At 40.3% G+C, this 18,625-nt stretch overlaps 1 protein-coding gene and 1 long non-coding RNA gene across 2 annotated transcripts in view; one reads left to right on the forward strand and one right to left on the reverse strand.

Moving 5' to 3' along the window:
- CCDC146 (coiled-coil domain containing 146) overlaps positions 1 to 18,625 on the forward strand; it is a 74,396-nt gene that overhangs the window by 54,343 nt on the left and 1,428 nt on the right. Inside the window, exons 9-17 of the mRNA XM_063323513.1 lie at positions 2,940 to 3,035; positions 4,267 to 4,437; positions 5,790 to 5,878; positions 5,998 to 6,162; positions 8,569 to 8,793; positions 9,419 to 9,647; positions 15,777 to 15,905; positions 16,747 to 16,884; positions 18,345 to 18,593. Of these exons, the coding sequence (XP_063179583.1) occupies positions 2,940 to 3,035; positions 4,267 to 4,437; positions 5,790 to 5,878; positions 5,998 to 6,162; positions 8,569 to 8,793; positions 9,419 to 9,647; positions 15,777 to 15,905; positions 16,747 to 16,884; positions 18,345 to 18,593 (1,491 nt within the window). The remainder of the gene's footprint in view (positions 1 to 2,939; positions 3,036 to 4,266; positions 4,438 to 5,789; positions 5,879 to 5,997; positions 6,163 to 8,568; positions 8,794 to 9,418; positions 9,648 to 15,776; positions 15,906 to 16,746; positions 16,885 to 18,344; positions 18,594 to 18,625) is intronic.
- LOC134510336 (uncharacterized) lies at positions 9,647 to 17,838 on the reverse strand. Its single transcript, XR_010069560.1, has 3 exons — positions 17,458 to 17,838; positions 15,235 to 16,872; positions 9,647 to 14,748 (listed from the first exon to the last, which is right to left on the reverse strand). It is a non-coding gene; the product is annotated as an uncharacterized LOC134510336 (long non-coding RNA).

The following is an 18,625-nucleotide window of genomic DNA, read 5'->3' on the forward strand; positions in this document are numbered from 1 at the left end:
TCTCTCTTTCTTAAGCTTTTCTCCTATACTAGCTCCTCACTTAGTCTAAATTAAAGTCAGTCTTATAAAATTAATCTTGCTTAGTCAGGTGAATATTTTTTTCACGTGACTTGATGTTTCCTACCTTGGCACAGTGTCCTTGAAATTTTTGTTGGTCCTTCTAAGCAATTCAAGGCAGAAAAATGCCTTATTTATTCCACTATAAAGTTTTTAAAAATAACTGTGTGATACCAAAACCCACACATACTTAGCTTTGCTATTCAAACAACTCTAAACATTACTCAATAATATTTATTATTAAATAATACAATTTTTTTGCTGTCTTCCCTGAAATCCCTCCTGAATTCACAAGTGTATTAACTACCTAGTAATATAAGCCCACTTGGGAGGAGGGAGGAAAGCTCTATAACTACACAAAAAAGTTTTAGATTGAATTTCCTGAAATATTGATTGAAGGGTGGACTCATATTCCAGACTTTGATCTTAAAGCTCATACTGAGATTTTGTTCAGTATCAGCTAAGAGAATCTGGGAAATGGTACTTTCTCCTGTGTTCCTATCGAAGAAATAGTCCTGGAGGGGGAATCACAATTGTTCAAAAACATGAAAGGCTAAAATCAAATGCCATAACTCACGGACAGCTGTGGGTAGAGTTTACTGTCTCGGTGAGATCCAAACCCAAGCCAACCCCTTTACACCGTGTGAAAGGGCAAGAGACCTGTAATGGGACCCTCGAAGGTTAAGTTGCGCTGCAAAGGATTCCCTTCGTGCTAATGCCGGGCCGTACTATAGGCTTTATGTGTTTTGCAAGAAGCAGCATCAGGGCGACTGGGGGAAGGGAATGCCAGCAGAGATAGAAGTGGAATTCTCTGCAGTGTTTTACTCCAGAAGTTGCAGGATGCTACCCTAACACAAACAGGCCATGGCAATGTAGGTGTTTTAACGCATCTTCTACATGGTATTAGTTTTCTCGGCTTCCTTTCTTGTGTCTTTTAGAAAAGCAAATGTGAAACCACTTCTCCTCTGCAGCATGGTCAGTTCAAATACAATACTACAAAAGACTAGAGTGGCAAACTTGATTCTGCTTGGCTTTTGCTGTCTTGAGACTATTTTACTTTGGAAGACTTAGGAGCACACCTAGGAAAAGTTAAAATATTTAAGTAGGATAAGTTCATTTAACTACTTAAAAAGCCAGACTGATATTTATTCAGTGTGATTCCAAGTGAAAAAAATCACAAGAATAAATTGCTGGTATAAAAATGTGATTGCAGAAGCAGCAGTACATCAGTGTGCTTTCCTAAATTTCTCTTACTTTAAATCACGTGCTAAATGCAGAATGGCTGGCTCATAAAATAAGGAAATTACAGGAACACTTCCTTCAAATGTGTTTTTCTTCTTAATAAGTTGTGAAAGGTCAGCTATTGCTAAACGCCGACATTCTGTGTGAAAGAGAACTGGCCGCTCCGACTATTGCCAGCCCAGAGCAGCACTGCTGCTCCTCTCCATGCACGCCTGCTCTTTGGTTGGGCCAACGCGGAGACAGCCAAAAGTGCCTAAGTTTAGTCATGTCTTATGTGAACAAAAGTCCTTAATGGATTAAAGATGTTTATATGAGCTTTCTACTTTTAGATTCGAGAACTTGATGGCATCTTTAGAATCCCTTCTTGAAAATGTGGAAATGCCTACTTACAGCCACTTCAGCCTTTTACACAGCAGAAGCGGTAACTAATACGTGCTCGACAGAAAGGCTGCGTTTCCTCCTCCCACAAGAGTCAAAGCAACTTGCTTAGAATAGGTTTAGGTTTTTAGCAAACCAAAGTCAAACCAAATCTGTCTCAGATTTGGCAGCTGAAACCAAAGTAACTCCAAAGGTTACTGTGCCGCTTGTGTCCCTTTCCCTTAATGCAAGTAAACAACATCTAATTTGATAATATCACAGAATTGAAAGCCGTAAGTGCAAAACATCTCGTTATCTATATTGAGGTATAGTGTTTTGAACTCTGTATTGAGGTGTAGCGTTTTGAACTCTTAACATCTGGTTGAGATCTAAGAAAAATACCACGGGGTTGCATGTATTATCATTGAATAGCTTCCAGATGTGTCATTCAGTGTCATTTTTTCCCCACTTGTATGAATTACAGATTTGCAATTCCGGACAGGCAACATATGCCTGCACAGTTAGTCTGCTGTTTTTATTTCTTACTTACTTATAACCGTAAAGAATTTTTCCGTGAAGTTAGGCACTGTGAGGCCAATACAACCTTTGCCTTATGAGTTGTATCACACGAGTAGTTGTAGTGGGATTGTTCAGATATATTTTAATCAGAAAGTAGTTTCTAATGCGTCTTCCTTCACACACTTCATTTTAAGATCTGACTGAATAAACAATTTCCCCATAATGTACAAGAGAAAAAAACCCACAAAACTGTTTGTGTTGTCAGTTTTGACTTTCTAGAGCCTAAGGAGGAAAAATCTTACTTTAATAACTAAAAGCAGAAACTATGACAGAAAATCTATGCAGATGTGAAACATTGACCCCATTAAAATCAGCGGTAAATCTATTTTTTTCCTTCAATACGGTCAGAATTTCACTCAGAAAATCTTCGGTGAATTTAGAAGGTGACATTTTTGCATAGTTGCTCTTTGTGATTATTTATTTAATGATGGCATAGTTGCTGAAAAACATAACCCTTATAAATTTAGTAGTTAAAGTGGGCTTTGCGAACTTTAGTGTTTATAGTTAAATTTTTAAAAAAAAGTGAGGAACTTGGATATGTTGCTGCAGAACTCTACTTGAGGAAGAACTCTTGGACTAGGTATTGTACCAAGCCAGAACAATGATTTCTTAATGTGCGTACCTACTTCAAATAGATTATTTGCAGTTTACATTTTTCACATCTTTTGTTTGCATGACTCAGTGTTCTTGGTTTATTTTTGCAGGCAGAAGCCATCCCTAAAAGTAATGGAGTATTATTAGAAAGGCGACGAGAACTGCAGAAGGAAACTGAAATGATCAAGAGAAGTTTAGCTGAACAGGTGCTGAGTTCTGCTTTCTCATACTTTTTCACTGTTGCAGTTGATTCTCCATCATGATAATAAAGGGACTGTTTGAAGAAAAAATCATGGGAGTTTCTAGTTCCAGCTTTCTGATGAGAAAACATGCCACAGTATTTATTCAATTTTAAAGACCAATTGTTTTTCACATCTAAAAAACATTTTCTGGGGTTTCAGGTCACATACTGGAAGGCAGAAAGCAAATCTTTCTAGGCTAACTCTTTCTGAATATCATTAACTACATTACAGGTAGAGATATGATGGGTATAAATTTCCTTTGGATATGGCACAGTGTCTTGTTGAAACAAGGACAATTCAGCATTTGTACATTACAGTTTTTCATTTTCATGGTTTTGTCATTTGTGGATATCTGTCTTGGCGCAGCACAGCCACAGGTAGTGTGGAAATGCAGATATCTCTGAGACTATTAGTACTTGCCACTATATAAGTGACTTTATGCGAAGCAATATATTTCAAACATACCTTTTTCTTGAGATCATACCTCCTTGTCTTCTTACCCGTATATCCATTTTCTATGTGTGCTGGCTTTGAATTTTGTTAGCTTTATCAGGTGGGATTCAGCTTGTGTTTGAACACATAAACATTCAGTGTTTATGTGTCACTATTTGTGCATGGGATACGTATCTAATGTGCCGCAACAGTCAATAACAATCTAGTCACGTAGTCAGCGGAGCCTAGGAAACCATCATCTCACCTCCTCCTACAGAGGTCAGCCTACGCTGGGTAGAGCAAATCGCTCTTCAGAGTTCACTGACTGTATTGACTGAATCGCCAACAACGCCAGGCATCTAGATACTTTGCTCTGGTTTAAATGTCTAAAAATGTCTAAATTCTCTTAATGTGAAAGCTCAGTGTCTCCCATTGTGTGGTGTGGACACGTCAAGACCTGACAGTAAACTTATTTAAAGATTATATGGCCATAAGGAACCATTCTGCCCAGTGGGCAATAGCTGAAAGAGATGCTAGATGGAGGAACAGAAATGCTACTAGATGATAAAATATTTTGACATGTTATTATAGGGATCATGCATGGTGTTTCAGCTGGTATTTTAAAGCAATATTTAAGTTTTTTTTTAAATCCATATAGTCTGTATATATGTATACTTTGCAGTTAAACCCAAAGCATTTCTAGCTTTGGTTTTGCCAACACAGATGAATCGATGCATAAGGAACTGAATTTAATTTTCTTTAGGAAAGGATGTCAGATATGGATGCCCACATGTTAGAAAAATGTATTGCTGAAGAAGGTCGGCTTTTCAAAGTGCAGGAAAAATGCAGAGATGAGTTATCCAGACTTGCACATCTGACTTGGCTCAAAGTTGAAGAGAGGGAACAGAAATCTAGGGATGTTCAGAAAGCCCAGGTAAACAGTCATCTCATATAATTGGAAGACTTTTCTAAAGCCAAAGGTGGTATATGGAGACATGAGATTACTAGTGAGGAGAGCCCTATGGACTCTTATTTCCCACTTTACTCTGAAGTTCCGTGGTAGCACAGGAAGCTCACACTGCTGTGTTGTTTGATTGGCAATTTATGGTGCAGGGCAACAGTATATTAAAGTATCATGCTGCAATTGAAACAAGGTATTTCAAAGGACATTTTCTTTCAAGCTGTTGGAATAAAGAGGTGGAAAAGCAGATAGCCTCAGCTGAGATTCTTGGACATACAACTCTGTGTTTATTTTACAAGTATATGGACATTAAAAGACAAACAGAATCGCTACTCATTCCAAGGAGAGGCAGCGATTTTTATCTTGCTGACACATTTCCAGGTGCAAATTGTTATATTAATGTGAAGAAAGATGGAAAGAAAACTTTTCCTACAGTCACAGAAACTAGAACTACTCGTTGCGTTTGCTGTCTGCAGTTTGCTGGCGTTGTAGTATCGTATGTGTGCTGTGATGTTGCACAGTTTATATTAACTACCAGGTTTGTATATGGGAACGAACTTTTTATGCTTCCACAATGTATGTCTGTATTCAAATAAATTATATAGGGTTCCCTTCCAGCACTTTGGGAACCTTTGACTATAAAAATAGAGTAAACAAACACGTGAGGCTTTGCACCTTCAATAAAAATCAGTCCATGAACAGGTAAAAAAAATTAACAGTACAAAGTAATGGACACACACACACACGCCCAGAGTTGTAACGCGACACACACCAGCTTTTTTAATACCAATCTCCTCCTCCTGGTAGCAGTGGGAGGTGAGAAACACCTGCCCATTGAAGGTTAATGGCACAGGCTATTAAGGACTGAACACAACTGAAACCAAAAGCTCCAGAGCTGTAACAAAAGGTAAATTCTACTCAAGCATCAGGGATTGCTTAAAAGCCAGAATAGAGTAAAAAAGAAATTTTATTTGAAAAGGTACAATTTCAGTGGTGCATATCTCAAATAATTATATAGTGGTGGAGCCAAGAGGCCGATTAGTAGAAATAGTAGAACTCCAGCTACAAGGGACCAAGCATTTTAAGATGCAGCATCAAATTATCTACATTAATAACAGCCGTTGTAATTTTAATATATGTAGAAAGACTGTGTTCTTTAATGTTGCTACAGTAAAAGCATTTCATTATAATTAGAATATGTTCTTAGAATATTCTTGTGTCATCATCTTCTCCTCCTCTAAGAAGAATAGCTGTTCTGAGTAATTTCTTTGAAGAGATTTCTTTGTTCTATCCAAAGTGCTCACTGAATTCTATTTAAATTTCAGATACAACTCCAAAATATTATTAAAGAAATAAAACGAAAAGATCTTGAAATAAAAGAGTACAAAAAGAGGAAAAGAGAAATCCAAAATCAGTAAGAAAATAATAATAACAATACATTAGCTAAAAAATGTCTTTTAAAGAAATTTTTATCCAAGTAATGTATGCATAAAATTATAATAATTATTTCTTTCACACTTGTCATTTCTTCAGACTCCAAGGATTTGCTAAAATGTATGATGTTATCCAAAATGAAAGGAATAAATGTATAAATTTGGTGCATGCCGCTCAGCAGAAAGCAAGTGAAATTAAAAACCGGGTAAAATTGCTAGGAAACGAAATAGAAAATTTAAGGAATACGATTATAATCAAGGACAGGTGAGTTTTAAGTAAGCTGTAGATCACAGTTATAGCAATGTAAGATTAGAAAGAATCTTAAGAGATAATCTAGTCCAACTTCGGCTATGCCTGTATCATCCTTGGTAGTTATTGTCCTGACTGTTAAAACCTGGTTCAAAGACATTTAGCAACACCTTTACAAAATCTGTTCCAATTGTTTGTCACCCTAACACTTCACAATTAGCTTGAGCATCACTGCACGGCACGAAGCATTTTTGAAGTTTGTCTGGCTGCTCTCTCACACTCCTGTCCTTTGAAGGGATCAATTGCCATCGCATTTCCTTTGTACGACAGTTCTTGCGCCTCTACTATCTGCAGTCTCCTGCCATTTCATTCAATACGAACAACAGCGTTGTACTCACACTCGCTTATCCTTAGACAAAAAGAGGTCCAATACACATGTGATTCCACAATAGACTGGTGTGTGGTACTATTAAATGAGTCATTAGCTAGTAATGCAGCTGTCTAATTATTAAATTAGAACAAACTGAGTTTCTTGGTTCAAACTCAAATTGAAGTTGATTGGATTAATGTTTATTTCAGATCAAACAAAACATGGTTTCAATTTCCAGGCAATCCTAGTCGAAATGAAAGGTTACGGTCACAACAAGGAGGATGAGGTGGACAGTGGGTGCGCTTTACTCTGTTTTTTCCTATACTATTATTTAGTGGAGACGTCTTTTGGCCATCTTTTTGTCATCCTAGTGATGATATTTTGCAATATAAACAGAACAACAATGTCTCTGAAATTGGTAGCTGGGAAAGTAGGAAGCTAGTGAGTAGTTAACTGTGTATGCAAAACAGCATAGCCAAAACTGAGTAGTTTAGAAATAATTTGATTTTTCCCAAAACTTTTTTGTTTTTTTTTTTTTGGTGCCAAAAAATTGCACAACCAGGCCACAGAATGCAGTCAGGAAACATTCACTCAAAGTGTGCTGTGAATCTCTGAGTAGCTTGATTTCAACATCATGCTGGAGGTAGCTAGAAAAGAAGCGGAACTTCAACGATTTAAGTGATTTTGTCAAGATGCACAAACTGACATTTTGTGCTAAAATTTTTGAGGCCTTCCCTATTAATTACGGGTGAAAGGAGGGGGGAAAAAAGGCTAAAATGGTTATGTATTGTCTAGATGACAGAAACATCTAATTATTGTAGATGACCCTACTCCAGTAAAGATCCGACAGGCATTTTTGATCTCTGCAAACCTAGCTGTACAACTAGCAAGAGGTACTGAATTATCAGGAATTCTCTTGCCTATGGAAAATATTTTTAATCCCAGTAATAGACGCAGGATCACTGACAACTGCAGCCTACACAATTTGGATGACAGTGTATCAGTCCAAATAAGAGGAAGGTTTTTCAGAAAATATTTAACAACACACTGCATTTCTGCAATACTGTCATGCTTTCAGGCTGGGACTTGCTTTACAGAAGTTTACTTCAATTCGGTAATACCCTGTAGAACTGGGAAGTGTTACACGGACGGGGGAATCTGAAAGCAGCTCACTGCTTTGTGCAGAGTAATTCAGCAGCGCGCGGAGGGAGCCCGCGAGGGGAGGCAGGATATTCCATCTGCAGTTCCGTATTTTAACAGGAGACTGTGCTTCTCCTTTCACTACCTCTTTTGCATCTTGACTTGACTGTCTCCCCAGCGTAAAGAAAGTAGTGATACTTGATCAAGAAGTGATACTTACCACAATCAAATGCAGTAACTCGAAGTTCCGTGCCGTAAGCAAATGAATGACCCGTGTGGCAACAAGAATCTGTGTTTTAAGTGAGGGGCCATCACCTAATGGCCAGCAAAGTTGCTGGAAATAATGACTTCTGTTCTTCATTTTTATGGGTCTATAATGTGACCTTGTCACCAACCTTTCATTTGTGATTTTATTTTTTTTCTCATCTGTCGAACACGGAAACTGATAATTGTCCTTCTCGTGTGAATGTTGTGGTACATGGTTTTATAAACAATAAACTTGGACACCTTTGAGTCGCAACCACAAAATTCTTTTGATATTGCTCTTTAGATAGAAGGGCAGGATTTCTATGCGTTAAGACTTCGCATCACAGTTTATGCTTCTGCTCTTGAACTTTATTTCTTACGTCCCCTTGGGCTACCCAGTGAAGAAGAAAAGAGCTATAGCGCAGTGCTCCACTTATAGCATTTTTTGGGTCCATAATCCAGTTCTTTTCAAGCTGGAAAGGGCTTGCAAAGAGAAGCTGTTCTCAGTGAGTCTTTCTGCTTCTCGTAACGGTTCTGTGAAGCAGAGTGACATAGAAGATCCTTTGTGTATTTGAGGAATTAGTTTAAGCTCTGCTTTTAGTTGCTGAAATTACTTTCAAATTGAAAGGGCTAAAAAACTTTCCTACTTTTCTGTTATGTTAAAGAAAATTGCAGAAACAACGTCTGAAGAATGCAAATAATGCAGCAATTACAGACAGTCTCAAAAGCGATTATCGCAAAATCGCCCAAGTCACGCACGAGATGAACGAAAAGAAAAAGCAACAGAGTTTGGGTCTCGAGAGGCTTACCAACATGGTCACCCGCATTGAAGAGGAAATTGTGCAGCTACGCAAACAATATCAAAGGGCTATTCAGCAACAAAACAAGAGGTATACATGTACATTTGATGCAATATCGTGTTTAATTTTGACATTCAGGAAACAACAATATTTTTCAACTTACAAGCACTCCCAATTAGGACTACTAAAAGACCACCTCACTCCAGTGTTTCACTAAACAGCCCCCCTCACTGCAATGTCAGCGCTGCTTGGCATTACACGGGTGTTTTTTCTCCATTGGTGAAGATGTTCGTTCTTCAGAACTACTATTAAAAGGTGTGCTGGATGGGCTGCCGAGTGCCTTGAGAGCTTGGAGCCTCCTGCTGCGTTTGTGCTGTGTGCGCAGATAAGGTATAAAAATGCAGAAGATGTAAAGCTCCCTGCTCACGTTAATCCATTTTTAAATGAATGCTGGGGAAGGCCAGAAGAGCTTTTAAAATTATATGAGAGACCAAATCAACCTTTGCAATTGTTTGTTCTCTGATTTTCACACTGCAATTATTTTGTTCCCTATTTAAAAAGTTGGCATGATCTTAAAATAATATTCGTGAAACCTTCGTACATTTTCCCAGATTATTGCTGTCTTTCAAGGTTGCCAGTTATGTTCTTGAATGTAATACAATGAATGTGAGTAAATTTTTTTTAACTTTGCCGTTTCATTTTGGGCTTATTGCAGTGGTCTTCTGCTCAGAGATCGAGAAGAAGAACTATGCATTTTATATGAAAAAATAAACCTGCAAGAGATGCTGTGCAGAAATGGAGCTATTGAGATGCAAGATATGGACGAAAAGATCCAATTTCTGAAGCTGAAGGTAGCTGAGAAAAAGAGACTGATTAAATTGTGGCTCAAAGCGCTCCCAGTGAAGAATGCCCTGGATGCACATCTGGTGGTACTTCAGATACAGGTTGGTGGGAAAACAAGCCCTTTTTTCGTTTGTATTATACTGTATTTTAAACCTTAAGGTAATTTTGTAGAAAAAAAAAAAAAAAGGTCTTCATGTACAAGGTTTATTAAAACAGAAAGTTCAGTAATACTCCTGTCTAGCAAAGCACTGATGCACGTTTGTAACTTCAGATACGTGAGTTTCTACACTTTTGTGTAACTGGCTGATACACTTCGTTATGCACATGCCAAACGCTTCCTGGGCATGGAATCTCAGCTAACCCTCCCCGCAGCCTGAAATGTCAGTATGACTAAGCTGGAGAATGGGAGTCATGGGGAAAAAAAAGGGAATGTAGATAAAATGTGGTGAAACTGTATTGATGGGGGTAGGTGGAGGGGTGGGAGATATACTTAGCTCTTCAAATTTCTAAAATAATAACTCAATTCACACTTGACCCTGAGCCTACTCTGGAAACTCTGCTGCCTACAATGATATAATCCCCATATATTTTCTTCCACACAAAAACAGTGTAAGTTTTAGTTCTAGTTACAACATGACATTAAACAACTAACAAACTGCAGTGTTCATCATTGTTCGGGACATTCTTTCCTTGCTTTCTGAAATGGCTCATTTACTTTTGACCTTATCTCCAGATGGCAATTTTTTCCATACATATTCTGTTAGTGTCTGCACAAAATCATAAATTAATTGCATTGATGGGAGCTGTGACTCACTGTTAAATAGCACTTGCGCTTTTCTCTAACTTCTGGTGTTTTAAAGAACCCGTACGCTCTGCTAAAAAAATAAAACGTTGTACAATACCTTACGCAAATTGTACCCTGAAGAACTTTACTGTGGCATTACAGATTTAAACAATGATCAGAAGGAGTATGAAAAAAAGATGATAGACAAAAAAAAAAAAAAAAAAGAGATGTTTTCAGGTAAGATTTGGAATGAGACAAAGTCACTGAGTCAAATACAGTAACCAAATGCAGATGATTCTTGTGAACTGACAGATTTTTCTGTTCTGCATTACTAAAGCTTTCTCCTTTGTGATGATGGTCCATGTGAAGCCTGAAGTCACCATTAAAGGGAAGCTACTGCTTCAGGTGCTTTAAATCTTTTTGTAATAATGGCATAAAATTAAAAAGTATGAAAATACAGAGTGGTGTGATATTACACATGGAGTACTCTTAATAAATATTCCCAAGTCAGAGATGTTCCAGTGAACAATGTCAAATACCCGGTTATCAGCCTTTAAAATGTAACTAGGTACTGTGGTTACCAACTATTAACGCAGTTCTTCCCTTTTTCCTACCGTCCCTGTCTCCCTAAGTCTTGCGTATTTTCCAGTCTTGGTCATCTTATTCTTATCTATCTGTCCTGTTTTTCTCCTCTCTTGCATTTCCCAACCTTCCCATTACCCCAGAACTTTTTTGCCTTTCCTCCCTCCACAGGTGAATTAAACTTTCCCGTACTGAATCCTGAACGATTTTCCAACAACAGATATCCGCCACTGGTAATACTTGAAATATAGAGAGAGCAATCTGAAAGGAAAACAAGATCTGGTCTCACAAAATAGAAAAAGTTTCAGTATTTGTTGATTGCATTTGACTGAGGTCTTTTGACTTTTTTAGAGACACTGTTTGAATCTAAGTCTCACCTATTTTCAACAGATTCTTTGATCATCGTTAAATTAGCTGTTCTGGGATGGGATATCTATTTCTGTTAGAGACACACCTCTTGGAATAGATGGATGAATGGGTACATTGCGTTCAATAGGCTGCAGAAACCGAGCCCCTACCTCAGTGGCTGTGATACCCACTGGGAAGGGGAAAAGCCCAGGTCAGGGCTGTGCGACAATTCAGGAAGAACAAAAATTTCGCCTGTGTCTCCCATACACCTGTACTTCCTTCATCTGACACAAAAAATACCTGGTGAGATTCTGAAGTGGTTTTCCCTGTGTAATTTTTAATTGGGAGTGCACATCAAGGGACTGTTTCCTGCTGATTGAAATGACCCATGAAAACAAATCTGCCTTCATGCATCAATGAGAAATACTTAGCGTTAATCATTAATTAGTCCAACACGTAGACCTGCTGAGCTGTCACGACGGTGTAGATGAGACTTTCATGCCTCAAAGTTTAACCAACGCAACAGGGGCCAAAGTTTCATTGTGGCATTTGGCATCAACATTTATCCAGGTTTTAATACCACCCCATGAAAATCTCCAGACTACATCATCCAGTCATAGAAAAATGGGGCTGTTAAGAGAAAGAGTTTATGTGGGCAATGCTGCTCCTGCTCCAGCATCGGATTGCCCATCATTCCTGAGAGGCTATGCGATGCTTTCAGACCGCCAATGGGAAACTCCAGTTTCTCCAGCAAGCCATCCCAATCCTTCCTTAACAGGGAAAGATTTTTCTTAACTGTTAGCCTGGATATTTCTTGCTGCAACATAAGCCTGTTGATGTGTATTCTGTCCACCAGGGATGTGACGAATAGGTCATTCTCTTTCTCCCTGCAACAACATTTCATGTTACTGGAAGAAAGTTAACCCCGTTTGTCTCCCATCCTTTTGCTAAGCTACACAACCCTGTTTTTTTTCCCCATCAGCCCTTACAGATCTTTCTCTGATCATTCTTTTTTTGCCTTTCTTTTATTTTGGGCAACGTGGTCTTTATTTTTCTTGAGGTGCAGTGCCTAACATCAGGGGGTGAGAGTGAAAGGATTCATTCAGGCATCTTGCAGGTTATATTTCTGTTTACGTGTCCAGATACGATGGTAGCCTTTCCTGCAAGATGACATATTGATTCGTGTTCATGGAAGCGTACGTAACCACCAGACCCTTTTTTAAAGAAATGATAGCTAATCAGTTGACCTTGATTCTGTATTTGCACAGGTAATTTTCTCTGCCTACATGTAGCACCTTGCATTTGGTATTTAATATTCTCTCTTTTGTTCAGATCTTTCTTCAGACCAAGGTAATTTTGAATTTGAATCTTCAACCTCATTCTACTTATGTAGTACTACATAAGTACTACTACTTAACCTCATTCTACTTATGTAGTACTTGCCTTATATTTTCATCAAGACCCCATTTCCTTGGCTTGTTTCTAAGAATGTTATATGAAAAAATATCAAAGCCATGTAAATATCAAGATGCGTGATGCCTACCACTTGTCATTCCTACACCTGTTAAATTATCGTGGCAAGAAATTGATCTGTTTTGGCATGACTCAACACACCCGTGTTGGCTGTTATTCATACCCTTTTTCTTTGGTAGTTATGATTTGTTCAAGATTTATTCTACAGAAGCTGAAGAGTTATTTATAGCTCCATAGCTCCTTTTCGACCCATTTTTAAAAATAAGTATGATATTGGCCCTTTTCTAGTGCTCTGTGTACCTCACCTGCCTTCTCTGAAATTTCGAAAATAAGCACCAGATCTCCACTTTTTCAGACCAATCCCTTTATCTAGGTATGCGTTCCCTCTCATTTCTTCGTCCTTCAACAATTCCTCCTGAGTGTTTACAATCAAAGGGAGAAAAGCCTCTTTTGTAGAGCCTTTTCCTATCCCCTGTATCAAATCCACTCCAAGAAAGGAGGGATTTTTTTTTGGCTTTAAGACTTAGAACCTCTTGGAACTCAGTCTTGTCCACAGAAAACACTACAAATGAGGAGAAAACAAAGAAAGATGCCTATAGTCACATCACTTAAGCAGACACAGAATAGCATGCTTATTTCTAAACGTGCTTTGTTTTCCATACTTTTGGATTAGTCTGCATCCAATCACTCTCAATTCATATGGCATTTAAAAGTAAGCCTAGTATTTAAGTTTAACATGCAAATTTTTACGGATTTTTTTCTGGTTTGGCCAGTGGTTTTGCTGCAATAGTCCTTCTTCTCTAAATTAACTATTCAATCTTGAAAAATTTTACCTGATGAACTGTCCTTAATCTCCTTAAGGCACCACTGCCTCCAACAAGGCATTTTTGCTGAGTTCGTGGTTGAGAAATTTGGTCCCAGCTATGAAACCTCACTGGAAGCATACCTGCATCCTGTTGTTTGTGCCGGTCCCGCTCGTTCTTCCGCTCTGTGTATTAGTGGTCTGGAGTTTTAGTCATTTACAATTAAAATAAATCTTTCAGTACCTAGTTGTGCACTGAATGGCATTCGTTTTAAACCAAATCACGATTTGACAAAGAAATTGTTCATTACGGTTATTTAAGGTTTTTACTTTGCCCACTCTCAAAGCGTGGAAAAAAAGAGCTGCACAACACTTCTTTTACCAGGAAAAGTGTTTAAGACAAGCATTCTCGTAACGTTCCATAATCACCCGAGAAGATCTGTCAGTTTTCCCTTTTCCAGTTAAACATGACTTTGTTAACTTCCTGTGAACAAACCCCGTCCTGTAGCAACAACTAAACATTTACGTTGTCTTTTCGCTGACTGCTCATAACTTTAAGAGCCAGTGAACACTTATTTCCTTAATAATATCATCGCCTGAAATTGATGCATAGCATTTATAGCAATTTACCTGGGTCATGTTATGCTAGAGCGAATAGATCAAGGTTGGAGTGACAATGCGCTGACAGATGTCCAGGTGCATATCAACGCGCAAAACCCCACCGCGGTCAGTCCTGCAAGTCCAAACATAAACGGTCCCAGTCACTCCTTCAGCGAGTGTTTATGCGAAGCACGCGTGTCCATCCAGTGTGTTCCGGGAAGCGGCATTCCATGGGAACATCTCACACCAGAAAGGTCAGGGAACACCTGCCTCTCTGGGTCCCGGGAATACCACATCGCTCAGCGTCACCACCGAGTCACTTCAGGACATGAGCCTGGGAACTTCAACATGGAAAACCTGGATGCCTGTGGGGATGAGACCTTTAGAGCTAATCAGCAGGGAAGTGGGACTTTCAGACTTGCAACCAAACTGTATGGCACTTGTGTCCTTCCTACATCCCTAAATGGATTCTCTGGGTCAAACAGAATATTGTAGGGAATAAAGGAAGATCCCCCCCACCTCAAGTAGCCTGAGGACAAAGCAGCAGGTGGAACTCAATTTCTGGCAGACGGCAGGGTTTTCCTCTGTCCTGCAACTGTCACATTGTAGTTCCCTTTTTTTTTTTTTAAAAAAAAAAAAAAAAAGAAATTTAAAATGGCTCACAGTCTTCTGTGTTACCCTCCGTCCTTCCCTGTACAAGCCTGGTCTGTTAAAGCCTGCAGGATCAGGCTCTGGGGGTGAGTTAGGCGAGTCCCAAGGAGCCCCAGGCGCCCACTGCTGCCCCCATCTCCAGCACTGGAGGCACCAGCTGCGCCCGGCTGCAGGGACCTGGGGAGGGGAAGGGAGTGGGGGGACTGTGGGGGCTCCTCTCCCTCCTCGGGGTGGAGCTGTAGCTGTGTTCGGGCTCATCTCGCTGCCCAGGCCCAGCAGCTCTGCTCCGTCCCCCCACCTGCTAACAGCAGCTGTGGAGGGTGGCCCTGAGCCCACCCCACTGTGGCCCCAAGGATGCAATTGGTATAAGCCACCTGCAGCTTTTCATCCGGGCCACCAGCAGAAGCTGAGGAAGGTGAGTCCCTGGGACAGCCTTTTTCTGACTTACCAAACATGTTCAGAAGGTGGAAATCATCTTCCAGTCCAGAGCTCTTGTGATACCTGGTGGCTCAGAGAAGCCTCTTCTGTGTGGCTGAATTATTTCTACAGTTTCAGGTGGTTGTGTTGCACGTGAAGGAGTCGAGGGAAGAAGCATTCGAGACATTTAAACCATTAATAAGGTGAATCTGGTTTGTATTTGTGCATTATAGGGATGACCTGTGACACAATCTACTGGTTTTCAAATTCCCATTGATTAGCAGGACAGGAGAACGATGTACGTCCACCTCTGGTTTTGTAGGGAAACGTTTCCCAGGGTTTGACCAGTATCATTTTGCTTAGTCCTACATTGTAAAGCATCACAAACGTCTCCCAGCAAGGCTGGAGTCTTGGTTCCAAGTGCAACTGGCCGCGCAGGCAGCTCCACCGCTTTAGTGCACTTCTGCTGGCGTAAGTCAGACACACGGAGACCTTCCATCTCTGGTCATGGAGTAATAATGGGGCTTTTGGCTCCTTGTCTGAAAAAATAACCTGTGGCTTTTTGTTTGCTAGTATTCCCAGTGCAAGGACAGGATTAAACGGATGGAGGAAATCTTTGCTGACCCCGCGAATGAGAGTAGAAAGCGAGATCTGGGAGGGAAGGACCCATCTGCACCTGAGCTGCTAAAGAAGATTGAGCAGGTAACATCACTTATGACATCACAAGCTCTCCCCCTACGATTGACCTCTTTTAGAAAAACCAAATTGTATCTTTTCTTTTAAAAAAAAAAAAAAACCTTTCCTGTAAAAGGAATTAAAAAAATTATGATTGGCTAATGGGAACTCCAGCCCAGCACCTGCTTTCCATGACAACTGGATGTAGGACATTTTGACTTCTTCCAGCAGAGGCTGGAGAGGGGGAGCTCCGTGCACTGGACCTGGCTCTGCAGCATCATCTGCTAGCTGGTCCATCCGCACCACTGGCACTTCAGTGGAGACCCTCCCACCTCACCACAGGAAGGCATGGAAGAGACAGCAGAAGAAAATAACTGCAAAATAATAAACAGCTAGTGAACCACCCTGTCATTCTTCTGCAACTGGCCATTAGCTGTTCCACCACAATGCTCAGGCTGAGAGCTGGAGGCAGTCCCACTACCCTCTTAAAGTCTGTGTGTGTGACATGGGATCCAGCAAACATCCTTCTCAGGCTTTGGTGGCGCTGCTTTGTGTCCGTGCCCAACAGGGAGCCACCGAGCAGGTCTTCATCGAAGAGGGGGCCAGGCCGGGTGAGCCGCTGCAGCCCTGACTGCAGCACCACCACCGACTGCCGGGGGAGGCTTCAAAGGGAAGCCTGAGGTCCGATATAAAGCCAATTTCAGGGCACATACGTAGGGAAGGTAAAGGAATGGAATGAGCAGCCGTGGGATTTTCTTAGATATTTTTGTCTGTCCCATTTATAGGGGCACAAAACTCCCCCCACTGTATTTAGTGTGTTGCACCTTCCCCTGCCATTTACCTCCGCCCTGCATCCTTCTCGCTGCAGCTGGAGGTGGAGCTGGTGCAGAAGGAGGAGAAGCTGCTGGAGACAGATTTTCTCTGTGAGCACGTTTCCCGGCTGACGGACAGAATCCGGGCCACGGCAGAGAACGGGAAGCAGGACACACTGCTCCTAGCGAAAAGGGTAAGAAGGGCATTGCACGCCTGTACGAAATGAAATATCTGGGCAAGGGGGAAGATGACTCACTCGCAAATTACAGAAGTGGCTGGAAATAGTGAGAGACAAATCACATTAGTCTCCAGAAATTACAGACGTTTAGTAGTAACAGTAACACAGATAGACCAGAAGCATTAGGTGAGTGTACTGTTTGTTTTTTTTTTTGAAAGCAAGCTGCACCATATGTAGTGCCTTTCATCAAAATACAGGATTAGTTATTTCTCAGGTAGATGCCTAGAAACTTGTTAGAATCCTCCTTTTACACGTGTACTTAACAGCCCTTCCGCAACAAACACGTCACAGGCTAAAAAGAAATAGGGAAGAGCCAGGTAAGTTCTACTCCAACACAGGAGAATCACAGAATGACAGGGTTTGGAAGGGACCTAAACTTGGTATCTGGCTCAAGGTTTCTTTGTTATTTTGGTAGGGACAACCACACAGGAAAGAAATACCATTTTCAATACAGTTAGTTTTATGCAGTTATAGCTATTTCCTTTTAAGTGCCAGTAATATTGCTTGGGGAAGAGCAAAAATTCTCACCTCACCCTCCTTAATGAAAAAGCTCCAAGTAGAACCGAGCCGAGTGAAAGACAGAACAAAAATGCGATGTAGTTATTGTAAAACAAGGCTGGGGTTGATTTTTTTTTTTTCTTAGGTGTTAGGTTTGGCACTCAGAAGGGCTTAAATCGCAACACATCTTTATAGCAGCCGATCTTTAATTTTCCACGGACAGAGGAATAACACGGCTGTTATTTGGGTTTGTGAAATTACAGCCACCGGCTAATAAATTACTGTAAAAATGGTAGCAAGCCAAAAGTTATATTCACAAGAGCTCTGACTTTAAAAAGAGTATTTAGGGGGGGTTGGGTTGGTTTTTTTGTTGGGTTTTTTTGTTTGTTTGGGTTGGGTTTTTTTGTTGTTTTGTTTGGGGTTTTTTTTTTTTTGGTTCAAATCATCTCCAGGATTCCTGTCCCATCCCTTTTCTGCTCGCCCCCCTGCCAAGGATAACTTCACAACCCGCAGCCCTACTGTGGTTGCCTTATCACTCAATTATCTCGTAAGGATTGGGCTTATTACACTTTTATTACAAAGTTAATTGTGCAAAAGGTCAATAAGAATCTGGGTGTAAAACCTGCCTCTGACAGCAATGAGGGTTTTGCTATTCAGCTGAAAAGGGCAGGAGACAAATGCTTTTCTGTATCTTGGATTGGAGGAAATGTGACTTCTCATGCTGCCAGTTTCTGTGGTTTTGAATAGGGAAAACCAAACGGGTGCATGCAGAAACACACAGCCTGTTTCATTAAGTCATTTTCAAGTATGGAACCATTTTTTAAAACAAAGTTGGACTTGTTTTCACATACCTAACACTTACCGGGCAAGCATCTAAAGGGAAGCCCTCACTAGAACACAGTTCTTACTTATTCCAGACAAACGAGCTGCAGAAGAAGATAAAGGACAGAACCCAGAAGATGATGGCCCTTGTTGCAGAGCTATCCATGAAGCAAGCCCTCACCATCAAACTCCAGCAGGAAGCGAGAGACAAAGAACAATTTTTTATGACTGTTTCGTCAAGGATAGATCAAGGCCTTCCCCCTCCCAAAGAAACAGAAAACGAATGGTTGAAGGTATTACGCAACGAGAAGATGCAAAAAGAAGCAGCTGAAGCCAGAGCTAAAGTAAGTTTTGTCGTACGTTGCAATCAGATCTT

This window comes from Chroicocephalus ridibundus, chromosome 1 (assembly GCF_963924245.1).
Source record: "Chroicocephalus ridibundus chromosome 1, bChrRid1.1, whole genome shotgun sequence".
Classification (NCBI taxonomy): domain Eukaryota; kingdom Metazoa; phylum Chordata; class Aves; order Charadriiformes; family Laridae; genus Chroicocephalus; species Chroicocephalus ridibundus.